Source organism: Gavia stellata, chromosome 13, assembly GCF_030936135.1.
Source record: "Gavia stellata isolate bGavSte3 chromosome 13, bGavSte3.hap2, whole genome shotgun sequence".
NCBI classification, from domain to species: Eukaryota; Metazoa; Chordata; class Aves; order Gaviiformes; family Gaviidae; genus Gavia; species Gavia stellata.
Genome location: NC_082606.1, coordinates 2,542,937 through 2,568,266, shown reverse-complemented (window position 1 = coordinate 2,568,266; position 25,330 = coordinate 2,542,937). Strand labels below are relative to the sequence as shown.

At 46.9% G+C, this 25,330-nt stretch overlaps 1 protein-coding gene across 2 annotated transcripts in view; it reads left to right on the top strand.

Moving 5' to 3' along the window:
• HCN4 (hyperpolarization activated cyclic nucleotide gated potassium channel 4) overlaps positions 1-25,330 on the top strand; it is a 104,384-nt gene that overhangs the window by 39,444 nt on the left and 39,610 nt on the right. For both annotated transcript variants that reach the window (XM_059823585.1, XM_009813494.2), the window contains exon 3: positions 22,602-22,763. In XM_059823585.1, the coding sequence (XP_059679568.1) occupies positions 22,602-22,763 (162 nt within the window). The remainder of the gene's footprint in view (positions 1-22,601; positions 22,764-25,330) is intronic.

Genomic DNA, 25,330 nt, shown 5'->3' with positions numbered 1-25,330 from the left:
ACACTGGGCGGTGCTGAGCTGGGTCAGCTGCGGAGGAGCCTGGACCATGCAGCACTCTCAGTTCTCACCTCAGTGGTTGTCTACACAATCTGGTTGGTCAAGGGCAGAATGCAAGGCTATATGTTTGCATATGCAGAGGGAAAGGGCAACGAAGACTGTGGACTTTGGCTTTCTAATCTAAAGACAAAACTGTTTTCCCTGATGGTGTGAAATGGCAGTGGTGGCTCTATCTACCTTGGCAGAGCCATGCAGCAGGCAGTTCCCCGCTGAACTGCTGGCGATTGTATCTTTGCCATTTGCTCATCCAGTATTTATTAGGGAGAAACCAGAAATCAGGGAGGGCCTGATCACAGGAAACATTCTGCTTTTTGTGACAGCTGAAAGAAGAAAGTGAGAGATGTGACCTGAAAACAGAAACACCAGAATTATTCTTCTAGCTTCTTTCTGGGCTTAGGATAAGCCACGTGCCTGTAGTCCCACAATGTTCCTTTCCATAAAATGAAGATAATTATGTAGTCACCTCACAGATCTTAAACAGCTGCAGTTCGTTCATGCTTCTGAGGTGCCATTAGGCCTGGGATCTGCTCTGACCTAGACCCTGAGCAATCCCATTGAGATATGACATAACCATATACTTCTCTGCTGAGTACCCTTTGGCAGGTCCTGGCCCCATGGCTGGGGGGGTCACTGTTCCTCCTCTTCTCTAGAAACAGAGCCCTAACCCAATGTGGGACATACAAATCTTTATCTTAGCACATGCTACTGTCCATGTGGCTTTTCATTATTCTGTGATGTATCTAATATCCTCTCCCTTGACTTGTTGACTTGGGGTCATCAAGGTAGCTGAGCACAGAAGAGGATGGTATCATGGTTACTCTCTATCTTTGATCCCTGAGGGTTAGGAGAAGGTTGGGGAATGTGCTTCTCAAGTTTGGATCCAGCCAGGATGGATCATCAAGAAAGGATGATGGTCTGTGCAGCGTGTTAAGTGGATTTGGAGGAGAAGGAGACAGTCTGGAGGGGAAATCTTGAGTTAAGGAGTGAGTCTGGTGTGGGCCAGGAGCTGAAGGTGGCTAGAGACAAATTGGAAAAGAAGTGACTTGGTGCAATGCTAGTGGAGGAGAGAGCAGCAACACTGGACAGCGAGCTCAGGGAGGGAAAGTCATTCTGCAAAACGCTGCCCAGTGCTGGGGTGCGCAGAGAGCCATACTGCAGGGAGCAGGGAGCAGCTGGGAGTCTGCCCTCGCGTAGGATCACTTTAGGTCTGGCTTGAGTCTTGGGTGGTGGAGCCTGTGGAGGGTGAACTTTGAGAGAACCTCTCTCTGTGCTGGCAGTGACAAGCAATCAAACAAGGAGCCGCAGTGCTTCCTTGTAAACACTGGGAAGAAACTGTGAGGGTAATGTCCCTTAAAGCAGCTGACAGGCCTGCACTTCCTCAAGTCCCTTGAGGGGGTGGAGAGCAGTTAAGACGCAGCAGCTGTGTTTGTTTTTTTTTTCATTTATATATTTTTTTTTTTCACCCAGCAAACTGCCGGGTTTTAATTCCTCTTGATTTGCTGTGTCTCAGTGCAGCCTGGTTTGGAGAGGCTGTCCCTCGAATAGGGTTGATTAGACTCCTCTCCAGTATGCATCACCCAAACATCCATTAATTCCACTTTATCCCAACAGTGCGACTGGCTTTTCTGATGCTACAAAGAATTAAGCTGCAATTGTGTAGTTAATTACACAAATTTGGTGCAGACAAAGTGCAGACACCTTTGTCGGGGCCCAGCACTGATCACCAATGAAAGGTCCTCAGCAGAGAAATAATTTCCAGTCATATTCTCATCACCACCACCCAAAATTGGTCCCATCTACTGGGCCCAGCTGTAAGTGATTTCTGCAGGTAGCAGGACATATCTAGGGGAGATGAGACATGTCAACATGACCACGTCACTAAGAAAGCTCCACCCTTTCAGCACTAAAGGGATGCAACACCCCCTCCCCTCCCCCCCACCCCAAATTCACCACACTTACAAATCTTCCCTGAAAAATACAAGTGGTGGGTAGGGGAATTGTGCCTCTGCTACACTGGGAAGTTGTTATAGAACATCACAGAGGTCAGAAAAGCTTGGTAGCAGCCCTGACAAATGGCTTGACTGGCAGAGCCTTACCACAGCCCTTAGGTGCCACAGGGATATCCAAAGAGACCATCTAGAGAAAGCCTAGCCAACTGCACACCTCCCAGGGGCTACCTGCGGGCTGGCGATATCCCCCGCAGCTGGAGAGGAATAGTCTTCTGGTGGATTTCTGTAAATGTGTTGTAATGCACTGATGAACCTTGGGTATCACGTGAGCCCACCACTTCTTCACTCTCCCTGTATCTCCCTATATCTCCAATATCTCTTGTGCTAGAGCATCCGTGGGAGGTGCAAAGTAGAGCCATTAATGAGTAACGGGGAGCTTGTGCCGTGATTGCCTTCCTCTCTATTTCCGTATTACTCTTTCATGCATAGAAAGGATGAAGATGGCTGTCATTTGCATACAGGTGGAGAGAGGAAAAAATAGGTGTGATTCAGGTTGGTTGTGCCTTCTCCAGCTGGCTCTTCCCCCTCCCTGCAGGTCTGGCCTGTGTGCGAGCCTTGCTCCTTTGCACTCCGAGCCCTTTCACAAAGGTCTTCCCTGCCGGGATGCACAGGCACCTTACCAACTGCCTTTTTCAGTTGATAAATCACCTCAAGCTTGTAGGTGTGAGGAAGGGCAGGTAGGAACTTTTCCCTTTAGCTCTCTGCCCTCCAGACCTGAAAGACATGTTTGTATTGTGTTCTGAGCATGAGGCAGACCCAGTCCAACTCTGGAATGTGAAAGAAATACAGAGGAAGGCCGGCAGGGTGGGAGGAAAGCAGATTGAAAAGGGCTTCTGGGAAATGAGATGGTAGAAATGAGGGAGGAGGAAGGCCCGCTGCATCATCTAGTCTGTCCCGGCACAGAATTATCCGTTTCCTCTTCAAGCGCTGTTGTCAGGTAAGTTTTAAATGTTAAGCAGCAATAGCTTGTCACCTTTTCTGAGATGTTAATCTTGCAACATTGTCTTGTATACTGTGCAATTACTTTCCAATGCAGTAGGTTGCCATGCTTAGCCAGGGTCTGACTGTGCTTTGACCCATGGAGAACAAGTGGGCCAGAGAGTGGAGAGCTGGTCTTTGCTGTTGCCAGGGGAAAGAGATTGGCTTCTCCAGCACGGAAAGCAAAAGGAGAGATCTCTCATATCTGCTATGAGGGAGAGGGGTGAGTATGTAGCAGTGAGCGTAGCAGATGGCAGCTCTGTCCTGCTTTGCTGCCTTCCACAGTGCTTCCCATGTATGCATATGGGTAGAGTGCAGCTATGCTTCAGGGGAACTTGAGGAATCCTTTCTGGAGCTTCTCTCATGACCCACGGCAATAATGTTGCCGGAGATGAGATGCAAGCACATGATGCTGCTGCTTCTCATATACAGATTTTTGCCCCTCTCTTTGCCCTCTTCAAGGTCATTCTAGCAGCTGGCAGGGAGGAAGAATGCAGCCCATTTTAGGAAGATGGAAAAAACCCTTGTTTCCATCCTGGCTCACTGCGAGTGCTGGGAATGCAGACGATGAGGTCTGGAGCCAGGCTGGAACATGTTCCTCTGGCCTTTACCCTCTCCTTCCTCCCCCCTTCCCGAGGCACAGCATGCTGCAAGCTCCTACAGGAGATGGTTCCTTTAAAAGGAACCTTATCGCAAAGCACTCTCCCCTTATCTGCAGCCTTCAGATGTGGATGTGCTGCACCGAGTGCTGACTGGGGACCTGCAGCAGCTGGCAGCAGCTTTCCATCTGCTGCTGAAAAGAGGAAGCTCTCTGGACCTCCCTCCCAGCCTGTCTGCAGCCGTGCGTCCGCTAAAACCAGCCATCCACGGTCATGGGAGAGGCATCCCTCCTCCTTTTAAAGGTTCACCAGCATTGCAGAAAAATGCATACATACCTCTGCCGACTTTGCTCTAGTCTGGATATCAATAGCACCGCGGAGGGGGGACATTATATGTCAGAGCAGGATCATACCCCCACTGAATACTCGTGGGCCTTGGCGAGATTTGCATAGCCCCTATGGAGGCTTGTACTGCTTTGTCTTCCCTGCTCTTTGTATTCAAGGAAACCTGCTGCTGTGGGCTACAAGTGCAGTGCAGCAAGCTTCTGAAGCTGAAAGCATTCTTTCTCTGCCATTCCTCACCTGATAAATGTTGCCCCAGCCTGAGCGATTGCCGGCTGCAGGATGTGCTGCTCATTTCAGCCTTTCCGTCCTACCTCTGCAGCCTCTGGCCAGGAGCAGCAGATGGAGGGGAAGCAGCCTCAGAGCTCAGCATTTGACCCTGATCAACTAATGGGGGTGAGGGAAGGGAGAAGAGCCAGTGCTACAATCAGTCATTTGAGCGAAGCAGTGCTTGTTTTGATTAGCTAGCAATTTTTCTGGTCATTTGAAGGAAAAGTTGCCTGCATGTGTTCCCTCCTTCCTGGGGGAGATGTGAGCTGTAGGACACCACCCCAAGACTTCCTGTACTGTTTTGGAAGCGGGAAGAAACTATTCTGTGGAGAGTTCTTTCAAATAGAAGAGCGGGAAGAGGATATTTCCACACTGATTGAAGTGGAAAGACCAAACAAACAGGGACAGAGCATGTTTTGTTCCAGACAAGGCATTTCCTCAGTGCGAGGGCTTGGCATCAGCACCCCACACAGTGGCTTCTTGCTCCCATCACTTGTTTGCAGATGGTCCAGCGCTTACCCTGTCTGACAGCTAACAACCAGCTCCTTGCCTCTGAGGCTGGCAGTTGAGTGCACTGTGGGTTGCTTTTTGGAGCCAGGAAGGTGGGAAGGTTGCACCGATGCGCCAGCTTAATTGACAGCTGGCACAGAAAAGGGGATGTGCTGACGGATGGGAGGCAGCTGCCAACTCCAGATGCCAGCACTGGCATCAGAAAAGTGGCAGAAGAAAGGGCCAGGAGCCAGCCGGGGTGGCGGTGGGGAAACGAGCCTGGGACATAACCATGTGAGGGGGGTTAGTGCATAACTCTGTGGTGAAAGCCTAGGAAACGTGGCAGACCAGGTGTCTGGCTGGGAGGCTTGACTGCAAGGGCAGCGGAGTGCTCCAAGTCCTTGGTCCAGAGCCTCCTGGGAGCCGGACAGCAAGCTGTGCGCTTTTCTGCTTACTGCTGGAAAGACTCAAAATCAGGTGCAAAAGGGCTAAGCTCCCCGCAGCTGGTAATTACAGAAGAGCAATGTCAGCCAGTTCACAGGCTGACCAGGGAGAGATCTTCTTGATTCCTGGAGCGGTGGCAGCTGGAGGTCATCTGTGGTCATCAGTTATAGTGGAGACATCCTTTCATCTTGTGTACATGTGTATATTTGTGTGTATGGGGCTGACAACTTAGCAAAGCCCAGCTGGCTTGCTGGAGGGTGACGGGACATACTGGCCAGACGCTTGTCTTTGTGGCTGGCCCGGCCTGTCTGTGGCTGTCACTGCTGGTCTTCCCTTTATGCTTTTTGCGATGATAAGGATTTGCCAGGTCCCCTTGGGTTTACTGAATCATAGTGAAGATATGCTGGGGGGGGGCAGATCCAGGTGCAATCGCAGCTGCTCACAGAAGCCTCCTGTACTCCATACCAGCCCTGATTTCTGATGCCCTAAATGATGTGGCTTCCTACCTTTCCTTTAGCAAGGTAATGCTGCTAAAAGAGCCTTACAATCAGTATTTTCCTTTGATGTTCAATTCAGGGTTTTCCCTAATTGCATCCCAATGCGTTCTACTCCACGTCCCTCACCTCATCCCTAATAATCCTCCACACTTTCCTCCTCACCTCCCTCTTGACATCAAGCAGATCTGAAGAAGAGACAATTGCCAAATTCTTTCTCATTAGTCTTGTCAAAAGTATTTGCATCCTCCATGATACTTAGTCTACAGATGAGAGATGGGATCTGTAATGAAATCCTGATGTTCATCAGATCATTTCTTGACTCTGTGGTAAGGAGAGTTACCTAGCTCAGATTCAAATACCAATCATTTGTTAAAAATTTGGACGCCAGTCTAATCCTTCCAGAGATTAAGCTGCCTGGGGTTTTAGGGAGATCCAAACTAATAACTGGGATATCAGACATCCCAGTTCCTGTCTCCCTTCCATTTTCAGTCTTCCCACTGGGGGCTGTGAAATACTTGATTTGTCTCATTATTTTTTTACTGCTCTTTGGAGTGCCCACACCCATCTGCGTGCTTCAGAGCAAATTTTCTTGAGGAAGTCAACCAGTTCATAGGTGGTCATGAAGAGAAAGTTCACTGCAATTCCCATGTCTCACTAGCTGCCCACCACGTGCACAGAATTCTGAAATCTGATGGTGCTGTGAACCCAGCAGATAACCTTGTAATTTTAGTGAAAGGAGGTGAAATCTTGTGTTTTGTGAGATTTCAACTGTATCGGACATGGAACTGGGAAATCAGGTCCCATGGTTCTGAATTCATGCTAAGCCCTAAACTGATGGAGCAGGCTCGTATCTGGGTTCTCCCATTCAGGCTTTTGAAATCTGCATTTGCTTCATCCCATGCTCAGTTTAACCTTGTCTTTTTGAGGCAGCCCACTGCCCCTTCTCAGGTTGCTGAGATGACAGCAGTCTGAGAAGGGGTCAAGTTTGCCTGAAATTGGGTTTCAAAACAGTCCAACTGTTTCTTACCCCATGTTGCTCTAGCAGAACTCCTTGTCTGCAACGTAACTCCCTATTCACTTTGTGGAGGGAAAAGCACCATAAACACAAAGAAAGAAACTAATAGTATTATTTAAAACCGAGAATAATTTAGTCCTAGTGCTACAGCTTTCTGAAATGAGTACTTTAACGCTGTCTAGGAAGAATGTCCTTACTGCCCTGCAGGTTCTCCATGCCTGATCCCTTATGTTGCAGCTGCTCCTGGTATCTACATCCTCTGCCTGACAGGCTTGTGTCCTGGTTCACATTTCTTGCTCTGCCAGAGCTTTATGGGGTCAGGGATCCAGCTTCATTTATAATCACTGCTGACACTTAATAATAATTCTGCCTTAGGTTAGAAGTGCTCATGGAAAAGACGCTCATTATAGTAAATGCAAAACGCTGAAGCACTGCACCGGTCCCTTCTCCATCCCTTCTTACATCATGGCTTACTCTCTAGGGCAGAAATCTAGTCCTGTGTTGCAGTTTTACCACTCTATTAGTACTCTTTTTGGGGGGAGAATAGGCAATGTCAGCCTTTCTTGATTCCTGCTGTCACTTCAGCGTGAGTCTGAACCACATCTTTAGTCCCAGCTTGTCTAGTATCTGCACTGCATCTGTACAAGCACACATCCAGACACGAACTGCACCATAGCCTTACTTCTTCCGAGGTGGAGTATTTTCTGCCCTTTTGCACAGCTCTAATTCACGTGGTCTGGAGAAATCGAGCATGACTGAGGCTGAACACCATCCAGGAGCAGCTATCCTGAGATACTCGGCTCTCCTAAATTCACTGTTGATACTTTGAACCAGTGCTGCAGCTGCAGTCACTGCTAGGGATGGAACAGTGTGTGCCATGGGGCTGGCTTCATGTACCTATTGCTTTATTGGAGTCCATTCTTCCTTTCCAGTGTAGATATAGCCTCTGTGTACATAGTCTGTAGCCTTTGTAGACATAGCCAGTGTAGGCATAGCTCTTGCAAAGCCCAGTCAGTCACAGAGGTAAAGCAGATTCTACCCCGGACTTAATTTCTCTGAATAAATATTCAGAGGTATTGACAAGGGAGGCTCTGCTGCGGCAGCATGCAGTGAGCTGCTAGGGGATTGTAAAGAACAATCAATGTTGTCATTTTTATGTACTTCATTTCCCCTGGTAATTTTTCAGTGCTGCTACCATCATTTCTTCTGCCGATTTCTTCTTACACTGATTGGGGCAAATTTTCCTACTGCTGGACTGGGGGCTTTCACAGCAACGAGGTGTCATTAAATCAGACAAGGCAGCAGAAGTCGAAGAATGATCCAGACTATAGAGGGCAAGGCAGGAGAGGTCGAATGAGGAGGTTATGAAGTGAATTCCCGAAGGACTCAGTTTCTTTTAAAACTGAACAAGAAACCAAGCAGAACGCTTAAAGCAGCTCCATTTCTGATTCATAGTATAGCTTCTTTATAGAAGCTCCTTCTGTATAGCTTCTTACTGTCTGGTTCTCAGCTGGAGGGGATAAAAAAGCAGAACTGGGTTTGGGGGAGCACAGGTTGGAGACAAGCACTAAAAAATAATGTAAATGGCCATTGTAGGATAACTGAGTATAAAAATAACCCAATTTTAGTTACTTGGGCTACTTCTCCACTGTAGGAGTAAAGCGAATTCAGAGAAAACTGATGAGAATGATTGAGAACAACCTGGAATAAATGAAAAGTTTGACGTTCTTTCCTTTCAGGGGAAGAGATTAAAAGAAAAAGCCTCTAAAGTAATAAGTGAGGTAGAAAAAGATGAGAGCCGTATATATTTTTGCTGCTGTATTCAGCATAGATATGGAGCAGTCAATGAAATTGAAAAGGCAGTAAATTCCAAATGCATTCAAGGAAATACTCTTTCAGACAGCATGTATTCAGACATCAGAGCTTCTTCCACAGATGACACAATTCAAGGGCAGTTTGGATGTTTATGTGAGCTCTAAGTATATCCAGAGTTATAAGGTAGACAAGAGCTTTGGAAGGTTAAAAAACACTCCTGCTTCCAAGTTTAAATCAATCTCTTACTATTACACATTCAGGTGAAGTCTTCCAAGGAGGTGGGTTATCATCCTTCTGCCTGATGTGAGGTTTCTTATGCCTTGTTCTGAATCAACTGTTCCTGGTCGCTGCCAAAGAGAGCTCTCTGGAGCAGTTGGGCTCCACATCTGGTGTGGTTTGACCTTGTTCAGTTGCAGTTTCAACCAAAGTTGATGCAATTATTCTTTGTGTACACCGGTGTGAAGGAAGCCAGGCTTACAGGCCAGGAGAGGAGTGAATCAGGGGAGAGTGGTGGGTCCCATTCCCATCAGGATTAAAAGGAAAAGTTCACTAGATGTAGCAGCAAAGCCATTTCAGAAGGAAAATAGCAAAAAACTGGGCCAGTTTGTTTAACTAATTCTATCATGCAAAGTGCCTTTTGGAGAGAAATACTAATAAAATACTTTCTGATTACTTGATGCAACAAGAAGAAGGGGTTTCATCAGGACTTTGTTAACATTTGTGCGAGCATCTTGCAATGCCGTGGTGGTGTCTGGGTCCGTTCCAGCACTGACAAACAGGGACCTAGTATCGAATGCCTCTTCCTTTTCAGGGGAAAAGGATAAAAACCTGCCGGTGGAAGGGAGTGGCCTTTTAAAAGCACTTACTAATATCTTTTGCTTTTTTTGGATGGTTGGTATAGGTTTGCTGCAAAGAAAGGGTGTCAAAGTGTGAAGACTCGTTTCAAAGACAGAGAAGCTCTGTACTGTGAATAAGAAGGGGGCCTCCCCTTTACATTATCAGCTTGATGATGGGCCTCCAGGCCCCGACCTCTGAGGCACAGCTGGAGACAGAGGGGACGGCAGCACTTCTTTATAACACCCTTGTATTTTGCTTGAACGTACAACATCCCTGTCAAACTCTTATTATTACTATTACTATGATTATTATAATATTATTATGTTATACCCCTGGAAGAGCTGTGCAAATCTCCTCCTTCTCCCGAGCTGCAGCTCTGGGGATTTTTGCCTTGATACCTGTCATCAGGCAGTATTTCCTGTTGGATTTCTAATTAAAATGGCAGCCTTTAGGGACTGTGTTCCTGCCCAGCATATATTAATGGAGGTTTAAGAATATTTTAGGTAGAGTTTAAATACTGCTTTTAAACATCTTTGTTCTGACTTAGTTCATTTTTCTATAATCAGCCAAAGTATATATATACAACCACAGCAGGAATTAACCTGTCATACTTTCATAAATGTAATCTACACTGCTTGTTGGCTAAAAAAACAGTTTTCCCTGCCCCAGATTCTTAAAGCAAATAAAAAATGCACCCAGCCATGGCCCCCCCTTCACTCTCCTCCTGGGATCGGTGCAGGCTACGTGCATGTGAGGGTAATGGCTGTATTTCCTCCAGCAGCTCCTCTTCCTCTAATTTCTCTGTGTCTCCTCTGTGAAGGTTACGGGAGGGTACAGGTTTTCTGAGGTATATTACTCAGGGTGTTATTTTCACTGCGCTGTTCTTTTAAGAGATGTCTTCTCTAAGGTGCACGTTGCAACACTGAAAAGGTTATATTGCTATTATTACTCTAAAAGAGTACGAAGGCATTTGTCTCCCTCTTACTTGTCTTGGGGTGGATGCGACATGTGTGACACACTGTATGCAAATAAATTTGCATCAGTCTGTGCAATGAAATCTTCTGGCACTCTGCCGGCAAAGCGGTCTCCCAAAAGATGATTCAGATCCTTGTTGGAAATATTCAGACCAGTCTCCGTCAAAGCAATTTCAGAAAAAAACCCCAACAGTAATAAAGCAATTTAAGTTTGTGCTAGTAGGAACCAAAGAGCAGCCCACCCAGCAGCCTGGTACGCCTCTTTTCTGAATTTGTCCAGTGCTGCAGTCAAACATTTTTATCACTGTGGTACGAAGTGCACTGGTCGTTTCATCTGCCATTTCTGAAATGTTGCTAGCAAGAAAAAGAGCGCCCAAAGTGGATCAATGGAGACTTTGCAGGAAAATGCTCACCCCAGCTGAAAATCAGGCTGTTGTGCTGAGCATCCGCAGTCTGTGAACTTTGGTCTCTGTTAAAATACAGTCACCGAGTTTGCAGCTGGAGGAGCTATCATTATCTTTGCTCACACTCTCTGCCTCGTGGCGCATGAAACCATTCAAGTCTCCAGGCCTGCCAGGCCGGTTCCTTTCCTGGGTGTAACTAACAGCATAAAAAAAGTCAAGGGTGGAAGTTGTGCTTGGTTGCCGTGGTTGTAATTGAATTAAACTAGACGATTGAGTTAGGTGGAAAGTACTCAATCTCCCTGCAGAAAGGGAACCATCCTGGCAGGCTGCGCTGTGCTGTAAGCAGCAATAGGTTATGCTTTTGTACATAAATACATGCTTTTGTACATAAATGTAGTCAAACAAAATACACCACCAGCCTCAGAGGGCAGATGCAGCATGGAGAAATTTACATTATCGGCTCTGTTTAAAAACAGGAGGAAAAAACTTGCCATCACTTCAGTCAACAGAAAGCCTGATCCTTTAAACAAATGCTAGCTGCAGAGCCGAGAAGCGATCAGTGTGAAAATACGTGTAGCTGCAGTTCTTTTAAAGAGCCCGTAGGACTCATTTTGCCTGGTGCCCTGATCTCTGTGCGCTGCTTCTATAGGGTGCCCCATATGGAGGTTTAGCTGTGGAGCCGTAGGCCAGATTTCTGTAGGGAAAGAGCCTATAAACTCTTCTGCTTCCAACCGCTCGAGCCTATTCTAGGGTGAGGTGGGGCCTCAGCTGTGTCCGCAAATGTTGCCTTGCTTATGCAGAGAGAAGTGTTTTGAAGACAGACACATGCTCGTTCCATTTTGGGGTGTGCATTTTTTGGCTCAGCTCATCTCAGTGTGCTCTTACTGACATCCCAGTAGGGCTTAACAGTGGGTTGATACGCATGTACTTTACTCTCTTGACTGAAATGCAAGATGCATTGAAGAAATACTAATTGATCAAGAGTCAACTGCATGAGTTCTGTAGTTCTTCAGCAAGTTTGCACTTACTGGGCAGGACCTAATGAGTTTGTATTATATCCCAGGTGGTAATCATATGAATCCATAAGTCCTTAAGTGACAATCTTGGATTTTTTAAAATCTGTTCTGAATCTTAAACTAAAAAATTCAAGGGTGACTGAAAGAAATATGAAGACAAAGGTCACCGCTAATTTCTTTTGTGACAGCTTTCTCTAGAATGTGAACCATGACTATTTTACAGGCAATCTGAATTTTGAGAAGACAATTTTCTTTCTCATTTGAAGGATCTGTTTTCTTGATCCAATGTTCTGGTTGTGTGTTTATGGATACAAATACAGCTGGCAGTCCCTAGTTCTCTGGGTCAGGCTCTTTCATAACGGAGATGGGGAGGCACTGTGGCAGACCAGACGTTCATTTAGTCCACTCTTCTGCTCTTAATAGTGATCAAATGCTTCAGAGGGAGCATGTGATGAATTCCAAAACAACAGCTCTAAAATAATATGCTCACAGGTAGATTTATTCCTCAGGACTTTTTTAAGCACTGAAAAGGAAGAATATAAACCAATTTTTTGAAGTTATTATTAGTCAGCCATTTATTTATTTAGGCATGTATTTAATATCCTGCCAAGTTCCTGGCCTGGAGGATTCCTGCGGCAATGCATTCCGCAAGCTAAACTGCACATTGTTTGGAAAGAAGAGCATTTCCTCTCATCAGCTGATCCTTCACTTTGATAAAAAGTCCTCTTGTCTTTGGGTAAGAGAGGCTAGGTAAGAGCACTAAGCCTATCCCATGACACTGACGTCTTTCTGGGATACTTCTGTCTTACCTGCCTGTCAGTATTTCATCCCTGGACCAAACTGTCCCAGAAGGTCTTCTAGAATTACTGTTTTTTAACTCCTACCTGTTAATCAGGGATCCCCAAACTATGGTAAAAGCTGTCGCTTAGTGGAAGGCAAACAGCTTCAAAACAGCAAAACAGTACGTGACATGAACCAGCTTCGGGACCTGATGTTGCTGTTGGGAGGAAAGAAGATCGGGATCCCCTTCCTCAGGACACCTATTTAGAAAATTTTTTAGCTTCCTGGCTGAAAATAGATCTGTGCTGCAAGGGAAAGGGTGTCACTGACCTAGGTAATAGCATAACCTGATCAATATTGCCATTAGTACTTTGTTTCATTACTTGTCCATGCTAACCGTTTTAATTGACTTTGTGGCTGGTAGCTCATTGCGCTCAGGGGGTGTTTTCCCACTTAGCTCAGTGAGTTTTTGATCAGACCACAGATGAGGTCCTTGTGACACAGTCTGCAGCCTGGACTCACCTACATCATCTGAGTCATCCATCGATTACCTCATCTTGCTGCTCAACTGCCTTTCCCAGCGAAGAATACCTTCACTGAGTGCCAGCCCAGCGCAGAGCCTTGTGGACCAGCCTCTCAGACCACTCAGTGCTTTCTTCTTGATGCCATTTCCAGGCCTTGGCAGGCTTCACCTCTTACCCCGCGGTAGCCATGTTTTCCTCACACTAATCAAGCCCCAGTTTCAAAATAGTCATGTTTCTTGTCTCCTTCTCAGGTATTTATGCTTCCTTTCCCCTCAGCCTCCCAGATATTTCTTTCCCTAGGCATATCTATGTATAGCTACTGAGCTAGACAGACCTTTTGCCTGATGACTGTGGTCATTCTTAAACTTCCAAAAAAGCCTGTGACCTATTTCCAGAAGTGATTCATTTATAGCCTCTCAGAAGAACTACAGTTCCCAAAGATGCAGATAAGAGCCATGAGAGATTTTAAAAAAATGCCTAGGCAGGTAAGATATCTAATTCCCACTGAGAGCGAGACACCTAACCTACTTACAGCTCTGGGGGCTTGATTTTTTTTTCCTTTTTCCAAAAGCATTTAACAATATCAAGAGATACTGTTGGAGACCTGAGCTGTAGGTATATGAGAACATAAGCCCCATTGAAAAGCAAAGGGGTGCATCCTCCAAAGCCACAGAGGTTCCTGAAAAAGCCCTGGCCCCAGTCCTTGCGTTACTGCTCTGGGACAGTGAAAATGCCATCGTCCCTCTGTGCTGGAAGCACCAGCCAGCTCCTGTCCCTGCTAGCTAGCATCCATGAGAGGCTTACAGCTCGGTTCAGTGGAGGTAGAATCCAACCCTAAATGTTTTTTCCTAGAGGTTTGAAGAAAACCATGCAGGAAAGACAGTCGTTTGAGTTGTGCTAGAAAATATTTTTAAAAGTCTGTGTCACGTTGCCGTGGTGACAAAAGTTCTTAAAATGATGAAGATTAAAGTCTAGGCTGGGAATGGTGGCATGGGGAGGGGAAGGGGGGCTGTTGTCATGACAACCCCAACTCTGAGAGTGCAAGAGGCGAAAAACATGGTGGTGGCAGGATCTTTGGGCTTTATATGTATCTATAAACATCTGCCATTTATGCCAGCTTTCTCAGTGCTAATTAGTCCTGCTATTTCACCTTTCTCTGCTGTAAATATTTTCCAGTAGACGGAAATCTCTGAGGGAGAAGGCAAGAAAATGCTTTTTTTTCCTTTCATTTTTGCATGGGCTTTCTGCTGTTCTCTGTCTGTGGCCCCTCAGCTCCTACCTTGAGAAGAACATTCATTAGCCAGAAGCAAGCTGCCTGGGAAGAGTTAAGTCATCTCAGGAGGAGGTAGAGGCTCGTAGGCTTGCATCATGTTCTTACAGAGCTTTAACAGCACCAGGCTGCTGCAAGATCACTTCTCCCTGCCCTGCATGCACATACACACTCCGGCTTCGTGCTGAAGTGTCTCTTTCTGAATGTGAAGGGTACCTTCTTGGGCTCATGCGCAGTACGTGGGCAGTGGTTAGAGGGGGACATCAAAGCTGGCATCCCTAGATTTGGCTCCAGACTTTGCTCTCTGCTTCCTTTGCAACCTCTGGCCCGTGGCTTTTCTCTTTTATGTGCCTCATTTTGCCCATCTAGAATAACGGAGATCACACATTCACTGGAGATACTGAAGCATACCAGATTAATGTCAGCGGAGCCCCTTGAGACCTTCAGATGAAAACTGCCACGGCAGCACAAAGGATTATTATATTTTAAGTGTAAAATCTACATGGATATCTCTCTTAACACCTGGCACTCAGTGCACTTCCTCAAACTCACTGTTCCAGGCAGCCCTCAGACAAGCACACTCTACAACATCTTCCCCTGTGAGCGTTAAACCTAATGAATCACGGACCTGATTCTCCTCTCGCACTGACTCAAGGCAGCGTCAGCAACTCCGCTGACATTGATTATGTCATTTGGTGCAAAGCAAGCATAAAAAGAGAATCAACCCCAAATTCTTGCCTTCACCTAAAACTTGATCTTCTGGCTATAGTTTTCCTTGCTGGCACAGCAAAAAGCAGGCAAAACCAAATCCCACACCATCTCAAACTGTCGAGCGCATCCCTGAATGTGCACACTGCTTGCAGATGTAGCTGTGCACCACAGATGATTTCCCGTCTCCAGTCCATCTGCTGTGTGCTGGCTGGTGCTTTCAGCGTTGTCCCAATACAATCTGGATCCCAAAGCTCCCTCCCTCCCATAGCATTGCGTCGTTCTGCCAAACGCATTGTAATTAGCACAGCCCAAAGCTGTCTGACCCAAAGCTGATCCTTCATAAGGGACTCCTGCTTCCTAGTACGCTGTGAAGCTGTAAATAAGCCCAACTGCATTCCTTTACATAATTTTTCTTCCTTAACGAAGCTCCTTTTCAGCAGGCCAGCCTGAGCAAGTTGCCTCTGAAATTCGGAGTTTATGTCTTCGTCTATTTTAGTGGCAAGAACATAATTTTATCCATTCTTCCAAAAGAACCAAATGTGTGGCCTGGTGAGTTACTTGAGACAGCAAACCTTTTGGAGTAAAATTAGTTTATGTTTTGGCACAGCTTAAACGTGACATCACTGGGAGAATAAATAGAAAGTTGGGGAGGGTGAGAAAGGAGCAAGTAAAGGAGTTGATCATGCATTTCCCATAGCAGCATCAGGAGTGGGAAAACAGTAGCTGAGATCTTCTGTGTTGCTTTGCCGAAACATTGTGTTTCTCAATGGTGTGGGTTTACTCAACAGGCTGGAATTCTTGGGGAGCTGCCCCTTTTCTCTTAACTCTGATTTCTTGTGTGTCCTTACCGTGTCTGAGTTGCTCAGGGATTTTGGCTCTGTGTGCACCTTGTGTATGCTCATGGCTTCCATGCTTCAGTGCTCTAATGTGCATAGTGCTGTGTGTGCCTGGAAAGGATTTTTCTTCCTGGGGGAAGCCCATCCTGCAAGCTCTTCTTGTTGCTTGTCTCTCCCCTCGCTTCAGCCTCCCAGGACGGATCTGCACATCAAGGCTCCTAAGCCCTTCCCCTATTACATGGGTTGTGTCAGTCAGGACTCTTGCTGAGTGTGGAGAAGGTGACATTTTGCCCCTTGCCACAAGAACTGGGACTGATTTGTGGTAGTGATCCCTAAATGAGAAAAACCACTGCTTTTTTCAATGAGCTGCCTTTAGTTTGCATGTTGGCCAGAAGGAGTAAGAGCTTAATCTGTTGCCCAGTCAGTTCTCATAACTGAACAGGATGAGGCCCAGTCAGGGATTACACAGGTGATATGCAGCAGCACTGTAGCTGATGATGCAGGGACTTAGTACAACCACCCTACAGTGATCTGTCTAACAGTATTTTAGGCTCAGAAAAGCTCTTCACAGCAACCACCTATCCCCCGTATATCGAGAGATTAACACTTAGGTTTGAAAAGGCAGTTAATGCCTCTATAAGGAAAATGTATCTTTACTTCTGTAGTTATCTACAAAAGCCAAGAAAGGAGGAGTGAAAGACATCTCAACTTTCTTCCCCATAGTCCACAAATACTCTTCTTAAATGTAAGCAAATACATATTTCCTCACAGCAGAACAACCTTAACTCTGACTAGAGCACTCAGAATAACATATGATGCGGCTTTGATTCTCTTTTGAGATTTGTGTTTCCTTTTAAGGTCTTTGGGTTTTTTTAAGCCATAAATTAAGAGTAAATTCTTTGCTTTCTATTAAGCTGGAGCAGTGTCACAGCTACTTGATTATCCACAGGGGATTTATCACAGTCATATATTAGCCATAGTGCGGATACAGACACCGGCACTGGCTCAGGACCAGCAGGCTTTCTTAGTTTGGATGCAGTGCTACAGGAATACTGCTATGTTGCTAGTAGAGGTAGTGAAGGGCAACAAGCAGTTTCACTGCTTTCCTGTGGTGCAGAATCTGTTCATAAACGCTGTGGATGGAAGTCAGTTTCTGTGTAGAGCCAGCCTTCAGCTGAGCGAGTGTGGATGCTGTTAGCTGTCTCTGGCAGGGTGCTCAGCTCTGGCTCAGCCCTGCTGGCTCCAGACAGAATCATTACTATGCCCCTGCGTCGCGGTCCCCAGCCCCTCAGGAAAACCCATTTGTTCACAAGCATAGCTCCTCCGGTACATGCAGAGCCAGCGGGATGTGCAATTGCAGCCCAGCCTGCAGAGCTTGACGCACTGGGGAGCTGAGCGCAGGGACAGAGGCTCTGCCGGAGCTGGCCTGGGCCTGGCAGGGCTGGTGCAGAGTGTGCCTGGACCAAGCTGCCTCCCTGCATGGCACTCCCCGCAGTGTCCTCTCGGTGGGCTCTCAGTCTCTCGGAGCAGCCTAGCCTTCATAGCCCTAGACAGACAGACACACTAATGCAACATCGCTCGCAAGGATCTGAGAAATTCTGGTGACCTGTTGGTTTGGATAGCCACAGCGAGCTGGGTGCCAACATAAAACAACACACCTAATTAAACATACAACTTGATTTCAGTCAAAGCCCTTGTTTCACTGCCAGAGCCAGGCCCCCACTTCTCCAAGGTGTCCTTGATTTCTTCCAGCTCAAATGATTGGGTTAGAGGAATCCTGCTGCAGTACAGAGCCCATTGAGGAGTACTGTACAGAGTTATTTGAGGCTGACAAGACTTCAGATTCATACTGATAGGATTCCGATAGCTTGTTCTGTATAAGCGGAATTTCCAAGATGGAACTCTTATATAACTAGAGATGACTTTGTTGAGGAAAGTTTTGGTCCTTCCACTTTCCCAAGCTGTCCTTTCAGAAAACATTGCAAGGTGTCCTTTGGCTAGAAGGACAGAGCCAACTTTGTAACAGGGATTCTGAAGCCACAGCTTGTTTTGAGCAATCAAGAAACAGGGATATTGGCTCTATCAGAGAATACCCTTGGAAAGAGGTGCTTTTAAGCATGAATCTGTGCTTTGTCCTTCTCCTCACTCCCTTTTTCCAAATCACAGGCAGCAGAAAGCCGGAAAGCACAAGCACAGGCAGAAGGAGGTGTGTTGTTCTGGGACCCAGCCTGGGTTGTGTTACACCAGGACAAGAAAGCTCTGAGTGTTAATGATGAAAACCAGAGAAGTTCCAGTTACCACAATAGCTGGTCCTCTGCTCGTGAACCAGCTATTCTAGAATATTTCTTCCCCACCTCTCCCTGGTGAGCTATAGACTGCTTTAGGGCACTGCAGCACTGGCTTAGACACTCTCCAGCACACTATCGGAGTTAGTATTCCCTGCAACACAGGCACCTATTTACAGTAGGAGCTTCTTCTCAGTGAAAGATGTTCATTCACACCCCTTCACAGTTATTCCTGTGTGCTGCACCGTGAGTGTTTCTTTTGTTTCTCTTGCATGTGCATGCAAATGTATTCCAAAGAGTGGGCATGAGCTGGTAACTCCTGAGACTAACATCTGAAACTGAATTTGTCTCACCTGCAGTTCAGAAATTTACAGTTGGAGTTCATTATCTAGGCTTACTTTATGGGCAGCAGAGAGAAACAGGAATTCCTGAGACGTAGTGCATCTCCTTCTCAGGTAAACAAGTGCCACAAACCAGATGTGTCACCCTTTGGGTGTGTGTCTCCATCCAGTGACTCTAATGATATAGTCTAGATCTCAAGTCCCAAAGTAGATGAGCTGAATCCACCCTTGCATAAAGCAGATATTGTTTCTACCTATGTGGGAAGTTTGTGTCAGCTCAGTTGTGATCCTTCTCTCTAGTCAGCGCTGGGCATTAGAGGGCAATCCCAAATGGCCCCTGAGCTCCTGGCCTCTCTGAGCTCTGCACTGGGAACATCCATGCACTATAAGGGCAGATGCACCCCGGTGTTAATACAGAGGCAGGACTCTCCTCCCTGTTGTGCTTCAACACTGGGTCCTACGCTTATGGGTGGGTTACGTGATGGGTGGTGACCCAGCAGTGAAGGAAGACCTGTGAGCCAAGACGTACCCACACTCTGCACAGAGCTGGCATTTCTCAGCCGCCAGCAAATGTGTGAGTTATTAGTGCATGAGAGGAGGCAGCAGGGCCTAACGGCAGAAGCAAACACACTCATTTATTCCTGTTTTTCAGAGGTGCACCAAAGAATAAAGGCTTTCTGCCCTAGCCTGACTAGAATAGATCCCAGTCATCATGTAAGAAGCTCCATATCCATTCACCTTTCCCCTAAACCATCCATTCCCCCAGGCTCTTCAGTCTCTGCTTTTAATATATTAAAGGAAGAAAGGCATTTCCTAAATCTGACAGGGTTTCTCCCTGTCCCTGGCTGGAGTTCCCTGGGTTACAGGAGGGCTGGAGCTCTTTGAAAAACACATGTAGGTGGGAGAGGAAAAGTCATTAGCACAGTAAAACCCTGACGATACAAAAGATCCATTCAGAGATCCTTCTGCAAACTGCGGCTCTGGCTTCATTAAAAGCATAGCCCGCGGCTGTCACTCAGATAGGCTGGATTCGCTTTGGGTTATCTAAATGAGAGTGATCATTTCTGCAATGGAAAAAAAAAAAGATGAAACCAGTAGGAATTATTCTTTATGAATTATGTGCTCAGCTTTCCTACTGACCTATTGAGTCAGCATTGAGAGTTGGATCTCCTAGAACAGCCTTTCATGCTGGATTTTGGATATTTTCTTCTTTTCAGCCCAGAAATATCACTAGAATGGTCTTTCTCACACTAAGTGACACTGTGGACTCCAGCTGCATCTTGGATGCAGTGGAGATGATGGAGTTTAGAAGCAGTTATCCAAATCATTCATCCTTCTGGTTTCCAGCATTATTCTGTGGTTCCCTCTCAGTCTGGATTGAGCATGTCGGCATCTCTCAATGCGTATGACCTCGTGGCATCCTGATTAGGTGGGGAGGTGTTAATATCTGGTGTGGAAACAGGCGTTCAAATTGAACAGCTAGCTCTGACAACAGAGTGATGAGCCAATTTAGGCAGCTAAACTGACAAACCATGATTCCTTTCTTTTATAACAAAAGTTTTCTGCCTTTTTAGCTGCTTGGACTGACTCACTATGGGATCAGAGGAGGCTGATCCCTGGTAGAGGCGAGGATGGCAGATACATACTGCCATGGGGGGTTGGGAGGAGCGGGCCTATCTCTGTTAGAGCTGCAAGGAGTTATATGGCCTTAGCCATACAGTCACATAGCATGCCTATGGCCTATTCCCTGCTTCAGATACTTCCCAAGCAGTCATCTCCGGAGGTCATTGCCTGCCCCTCCAGAGGTGATCCCCAGGCGGCAGAGTCACCCGTTGCATGCCTGTCTTCCTACACTGAGGCTCAGTGGAGCCCAGGCAGTGCTCTGGAGGTGTTCGGCACCCAGGAAGCGCTGGGTGTGCTTCTCCCTGCAGTTTCAGTCACTGCACTGTCAATTTTTATTAATAACACGGCAAACTGAAAATTAGTTTGCTGTCTCACATAAGCCTGTATCAGGGTCTCTGTGCCTTTTGGCCCACTGCCTGGTGCCCCGTAAGAAAGTTGTGTTTACAGGTTTATTTTACGTCTGAAGAACTGGCAGTTAATCCTGCTACATCCCTAAGGAAATGGTGAGCTTGGATAGGTATCACCCTGTGCTCTGCATGGCTCACTTGGAGGTCAGTTTTACAACAGCACTGGGAGTCACGCTGTAACGAGAGGTGTAGTGGCAGGTCAGAAAACAGAAAGTGTTACCGTGCAGGGCTGGAGCAGCCGGGCAGGGCCGAGGTACAAGAGCAGAGCTGCGGAGGGGGACTTTGCAGGTGACATAGCAGAGAGGCTGTGGGCTGGAGTGGAGGGCCTGTGGCAGGGCTGTTGGGGAGTCCAGGGCTGCGAGAGCAGGAGGGGCTGCAGGGTGGGGTAAACAAGCTCTGTGGGAAGCTTCAAGCTAATGCAGCCAGATTAGGACAGAGCTGATTGAAATATACCCTGGAAGGGAGTATCATCCTACAGATCAGGGTGGAAATGCAGGATTAGAGCTGGGAAATGCAGCCTCATCTGATTCACAGCAGTCTTCTTTGCTCCTCACATTCCTCTGCTTTTTGTTCCCTTCCATTAAATCCAAATAGGACATTGTGTGACCAGATTGCGGGCTGGGCTGCAAAACAGCCAGGCTGTATGTGTCTTCAAACCACGGGGAGGCCTCCTGAGAAGGCCCAGCTACGGCAGCTTCATTCACGCACAGCTGTCCAAATATTTCACTCCTCCTCTACCAGAAACAGCAAGACTGTGTGTGGGGAGCAGTGATGAATGTTTCTCCAGATGAGGCTCTAGGGCTGGACATGTTGGCAGGGCTGGGACATGGCTGTTAGGCCTCCATCCATCCCGGCTCTGTCACAAATTGCCGTGGTGACACAGCAGCAGATGAAAGAGGATGCCAGATGTGTTTGGGGTCTCTGTTTCCAGGGTGATGCAGTAGGCTTCTTTAGCTGGAAGCCAGCACACTATGAGTGTATGGTCCTTACTGGATCCAAACCATTGCCCGGTGACAGTTTGAAGGCCTCCTCTCTTCATGGATTGTGTTAATGGCAAAAGAGGCCAGAAGGTGGGCTTTTTGCTGAGCCACACCGGGCCAGCCACGCTCTCCAGAGCCCACCTCTCCTCACTGTGGCATGTTGTAAGGTAGGGAAAACCAACCCTGAGCAGATATGTAGCTCAGGATAGCAGTCGCTGGCATGCCCTTTGTGTCTAACTGTCATCACAAAGCTGGGTGTAAAAGAGCCAAGCAGCTCCAATGCCTCTACGACACACCACCCATAGGAAAAAAACAGTGTCCATCAAGTAATTTTTGACTGCATATGCAGCTTTGATAATAGGGCCCCTGGATTTCTCAGCATGTCCTGCTCATGACTAGTACTACCAATGACACGGCCCTTTGCATTAGAGAACTGACTGCAGAGGTGTGGTTGCTGTTGCCTGTCTACAGGTTTCTGGGCTTCCTTGCTAAGAACTGCTCTATAGCTCTGCCATGTTTCTCTTTTCCTTGCCCACCTTCACATAAGACTGGAAGTGATATAGCAGCAGAATACAAGAAATACAAGAAATACAAGAAAATAGTTGAATGAGATCCTCTTCCAGAAGTCTCTGCTGAGTTTGAGGCCATTCTTTCTTGCATTTGATACTTGCAGAGACTGCATCTGACATCCAGTACAAAGACAGCTTCCACCATGGGTCGGTGTGTAGCATATATTCAGCAAGAGCCAAAATCAAAGAAGGGCATTGCAGTTAAGAAGATGTAATGATAGAGTTCATTTCTGACGTCCCAGAAATATTTGCAACCAACTTATTTTATAAAATGACTTATGGAGCTTTTAATGTAAATTAGAAGGCAAAATCAAAGGGCAAGAGGGGTGAATGATTATGATTTTGTATTTTGGGTTTTAATCTGTTTTTCAGCTGGTTCTGCTTGCATACTGTGGCTGACCTGAGCTGAGCTGATGCAGCCTTTTTCTGTTACTTTCGCAAGGTTCTTGACCCTGATACTGCATCTAATTATGTTGGGTTGGTTGTTTGGGGAGCTGCCATCTAATCTGCTCCCTGTTGGCCCCTGCAGATCTTCCACATGACCTACGATCTGGCCAGTGCAGTGGTGCGGATTGTGAACCTGATTGGGATGATGCTGCTGCTGTGTCACTGGGATGGCTGCCTCCAGTTCCTTGTGCCGATGCTGCAGGACTTCCCCGACGATTGCTGGGTATCCCTCAACCGCATGGTGGTAAGTGGCTGCCCTGCTTGCTCCCTCGCGGCCCTAAACCCAGGCCCTCGGTCACAGCATCACCATTTCAGCATCGACCTCCCAGCACTACCATGGCATCCCCCAGCTTCCCATTTCCCCCCACCTCCTTTTAGGGCCTTCCTCCACTATCCAGCAGGCACTTGTAAAGCCACGGCACTGGGGGCATGGAGGCTTCTTGGAGGCAATCTCTGCAACCAGTCTCAGGGGTGCAGAGCAGGAACCAGCCCCAGCAGAGCCTGCTGCGGGCTGCCTGCAGCAGAAGGCAGGAGCCAGGCTCCCCCTCCTGGCAGGAAAGAGCAAAGAGAAAGAATGGAAACGGTTTTCTGCTGGGATCTGGGCATACTGAGCCAAAGGCAGGAGGCAGAGGGGGTCCTAGAGCCATAGCTGGGTCTGATCCATAATTCCCATTACCGGTCCCAAGGAAACTGTTAAGCCTTCTGCTCCATATCCACTTGAAGGGTCGGTGTGACCACCCATCCTTCTCCCTGGGGAGCTGCACAATATCCCATTAGGGCTGAAACAGACTCTGCCAAGCCACAGTTCGGCCTCCTGTCATGGGATCAGTAGCCAGACTTCCCAATAACGTACCAGGCTGTGCTGCTCACTCTGCTGTTTGCTGTGAGGGAGATTTATACCATATGGTTAAGTGCACGGGGAGTTCATGGTACCTTTCAACCATCTCGCTGAGAATTCAGGATCTTTTATTCAAAAGGACAATGTCCAGTTGATTAAGCAGCAAAAACTGACAAAGCTTAAAAAATTGCCTCTTATTGCAGCTCTTAACCTCCAGATTCCCCCAGCCAATTTCTTCTTAAAAAAAAATAATAATCAGGCACTCGGGCAGAACAGAACAAATGTAAAATGTATAAAAGAACTGCCAACTTCCCATGCTTCCCACATGCGGAGCTGTGGGCACATGCTGCCCATGCCTGAGAAGAGTGAGCATCCATGAAAAAGTCATCTGTTTGTTGTTTATTTATTATTTTCTTTCCTCTGCAATAACTATTCACTTCCTGCTGTTGAAAGGTGCCAGACTGACAGTTCTGGAGACTAGAACCCCTTATTTATCTACAGCAAAAGAACAACCCATGTGGCAGCTGCTTTATGTTCCCCCATGCTGCCTTTTTATTATTTATACAGCAGGAGCAATGAGAGATCAGAGCCCCATTGTGCTTGTGCTATTCAGGTTCAAAAGGACATACAGCTCCTCATCCTGGAGAGCTCAGAGGTGCAGACAGAAATCACCCCCATCTGATGAAGTGACTTGGCCATGGTGCCGTTGCAGGACAGCTTCAGAGCAGCAGATTTGAACCACGTTTCCCTTATACTAACATTTGGGTGGAGGCTGCTGTCTGATGGCAACAACTTCTATTTGCTTTTCCCATCCAGCCCTGGGGGAAGAGGTAAAAGCTAGGGTTGTAGAGTTACATGTGTGAGTAGCACACTTGGCTCAAAGGCTAGTGGATGAGAGCTGCAACACAAGCTGCAAAGTGACCAAGAGTCAAAACAACCAGGTCTACTGATAGCTGATGCATGGAAAACCTTCACAGAAGGCAATAACTAGCAATGGCAGACACACGTGTTGAGAGGAAGAACAATCCAGTGGCTGCAGCACTGACTGAAAGTAGGACACCTGGGTTCTGTTCCCCACTCTGTTCTGTGTGATCCCAGGCAAGTCAGATGGGAGGCTCAGAGAGTTGTCTCCCCAGATGCTTCTGAGGATAAGTAAATACTGTAATGGTGGGTATCTAAAACAGTCTGAGAGACCTGGGGTTGTACTGAGTAGGTTGCACAAATGCATGGCACAAGCTAATGCAAATTGGCTCTTGGACACTTTTCACTCTGAGGCTGTAAAGCCAGAAAGTCATTTGTGTAAACCAGTGGAACAAAGAGCTGCGAACATATTGGGATCAGAGCCTGATGAGGAGGGAAACAAAGCTACATTTATATAATCTAGAAAAAGAGTTACCTGGGCCAGACTATGATCAGAGCTTATAAATGACCGTCAAGGTAACTGTGTAGTGAAGGGATAGGGTCTTGAAAGTTGGCAGGAGACAGGATAGAGGAAGAAAATATTTAGCCTAGGCACCTTTCTTAGCAGCAAGACCGAGGAGAGCGGGGAAGGATGCATCCCACAGGCAGGAGGGCTCAGCAGAGTCTCCAGGAGGGGCAGGGTAGAAAGTTTTTATCCAGAGCAGAGCTTTACCAGGTAAGGACTCGTGCTGCACTACATGTCTTCCCAGCCTTGAGAGCCTGTGAAGCTGGGAATTAAACTTGCCTTGTGTGATTTTTTCCACTTCTCCTCTGCAGCTAAATCACCTTCACTTTTTCCACTTAATGAAAGTGGAAAAAAAAATTATTATCTCAGTAACTGTCTCTGAAATGGAGCCTCAGGAAACTGGGATGAAGAACTGGAGAGATGGTTATAAGCCCCACCTATAGTTCAGGTGGCTTCCACTCCAGAAGCTGTACAGGAATATGCCAGCCCCCAAATAGCTTGGATTTAGAACATTTAACAAAGAGAATAATTAGTTCTTCTGGAATCA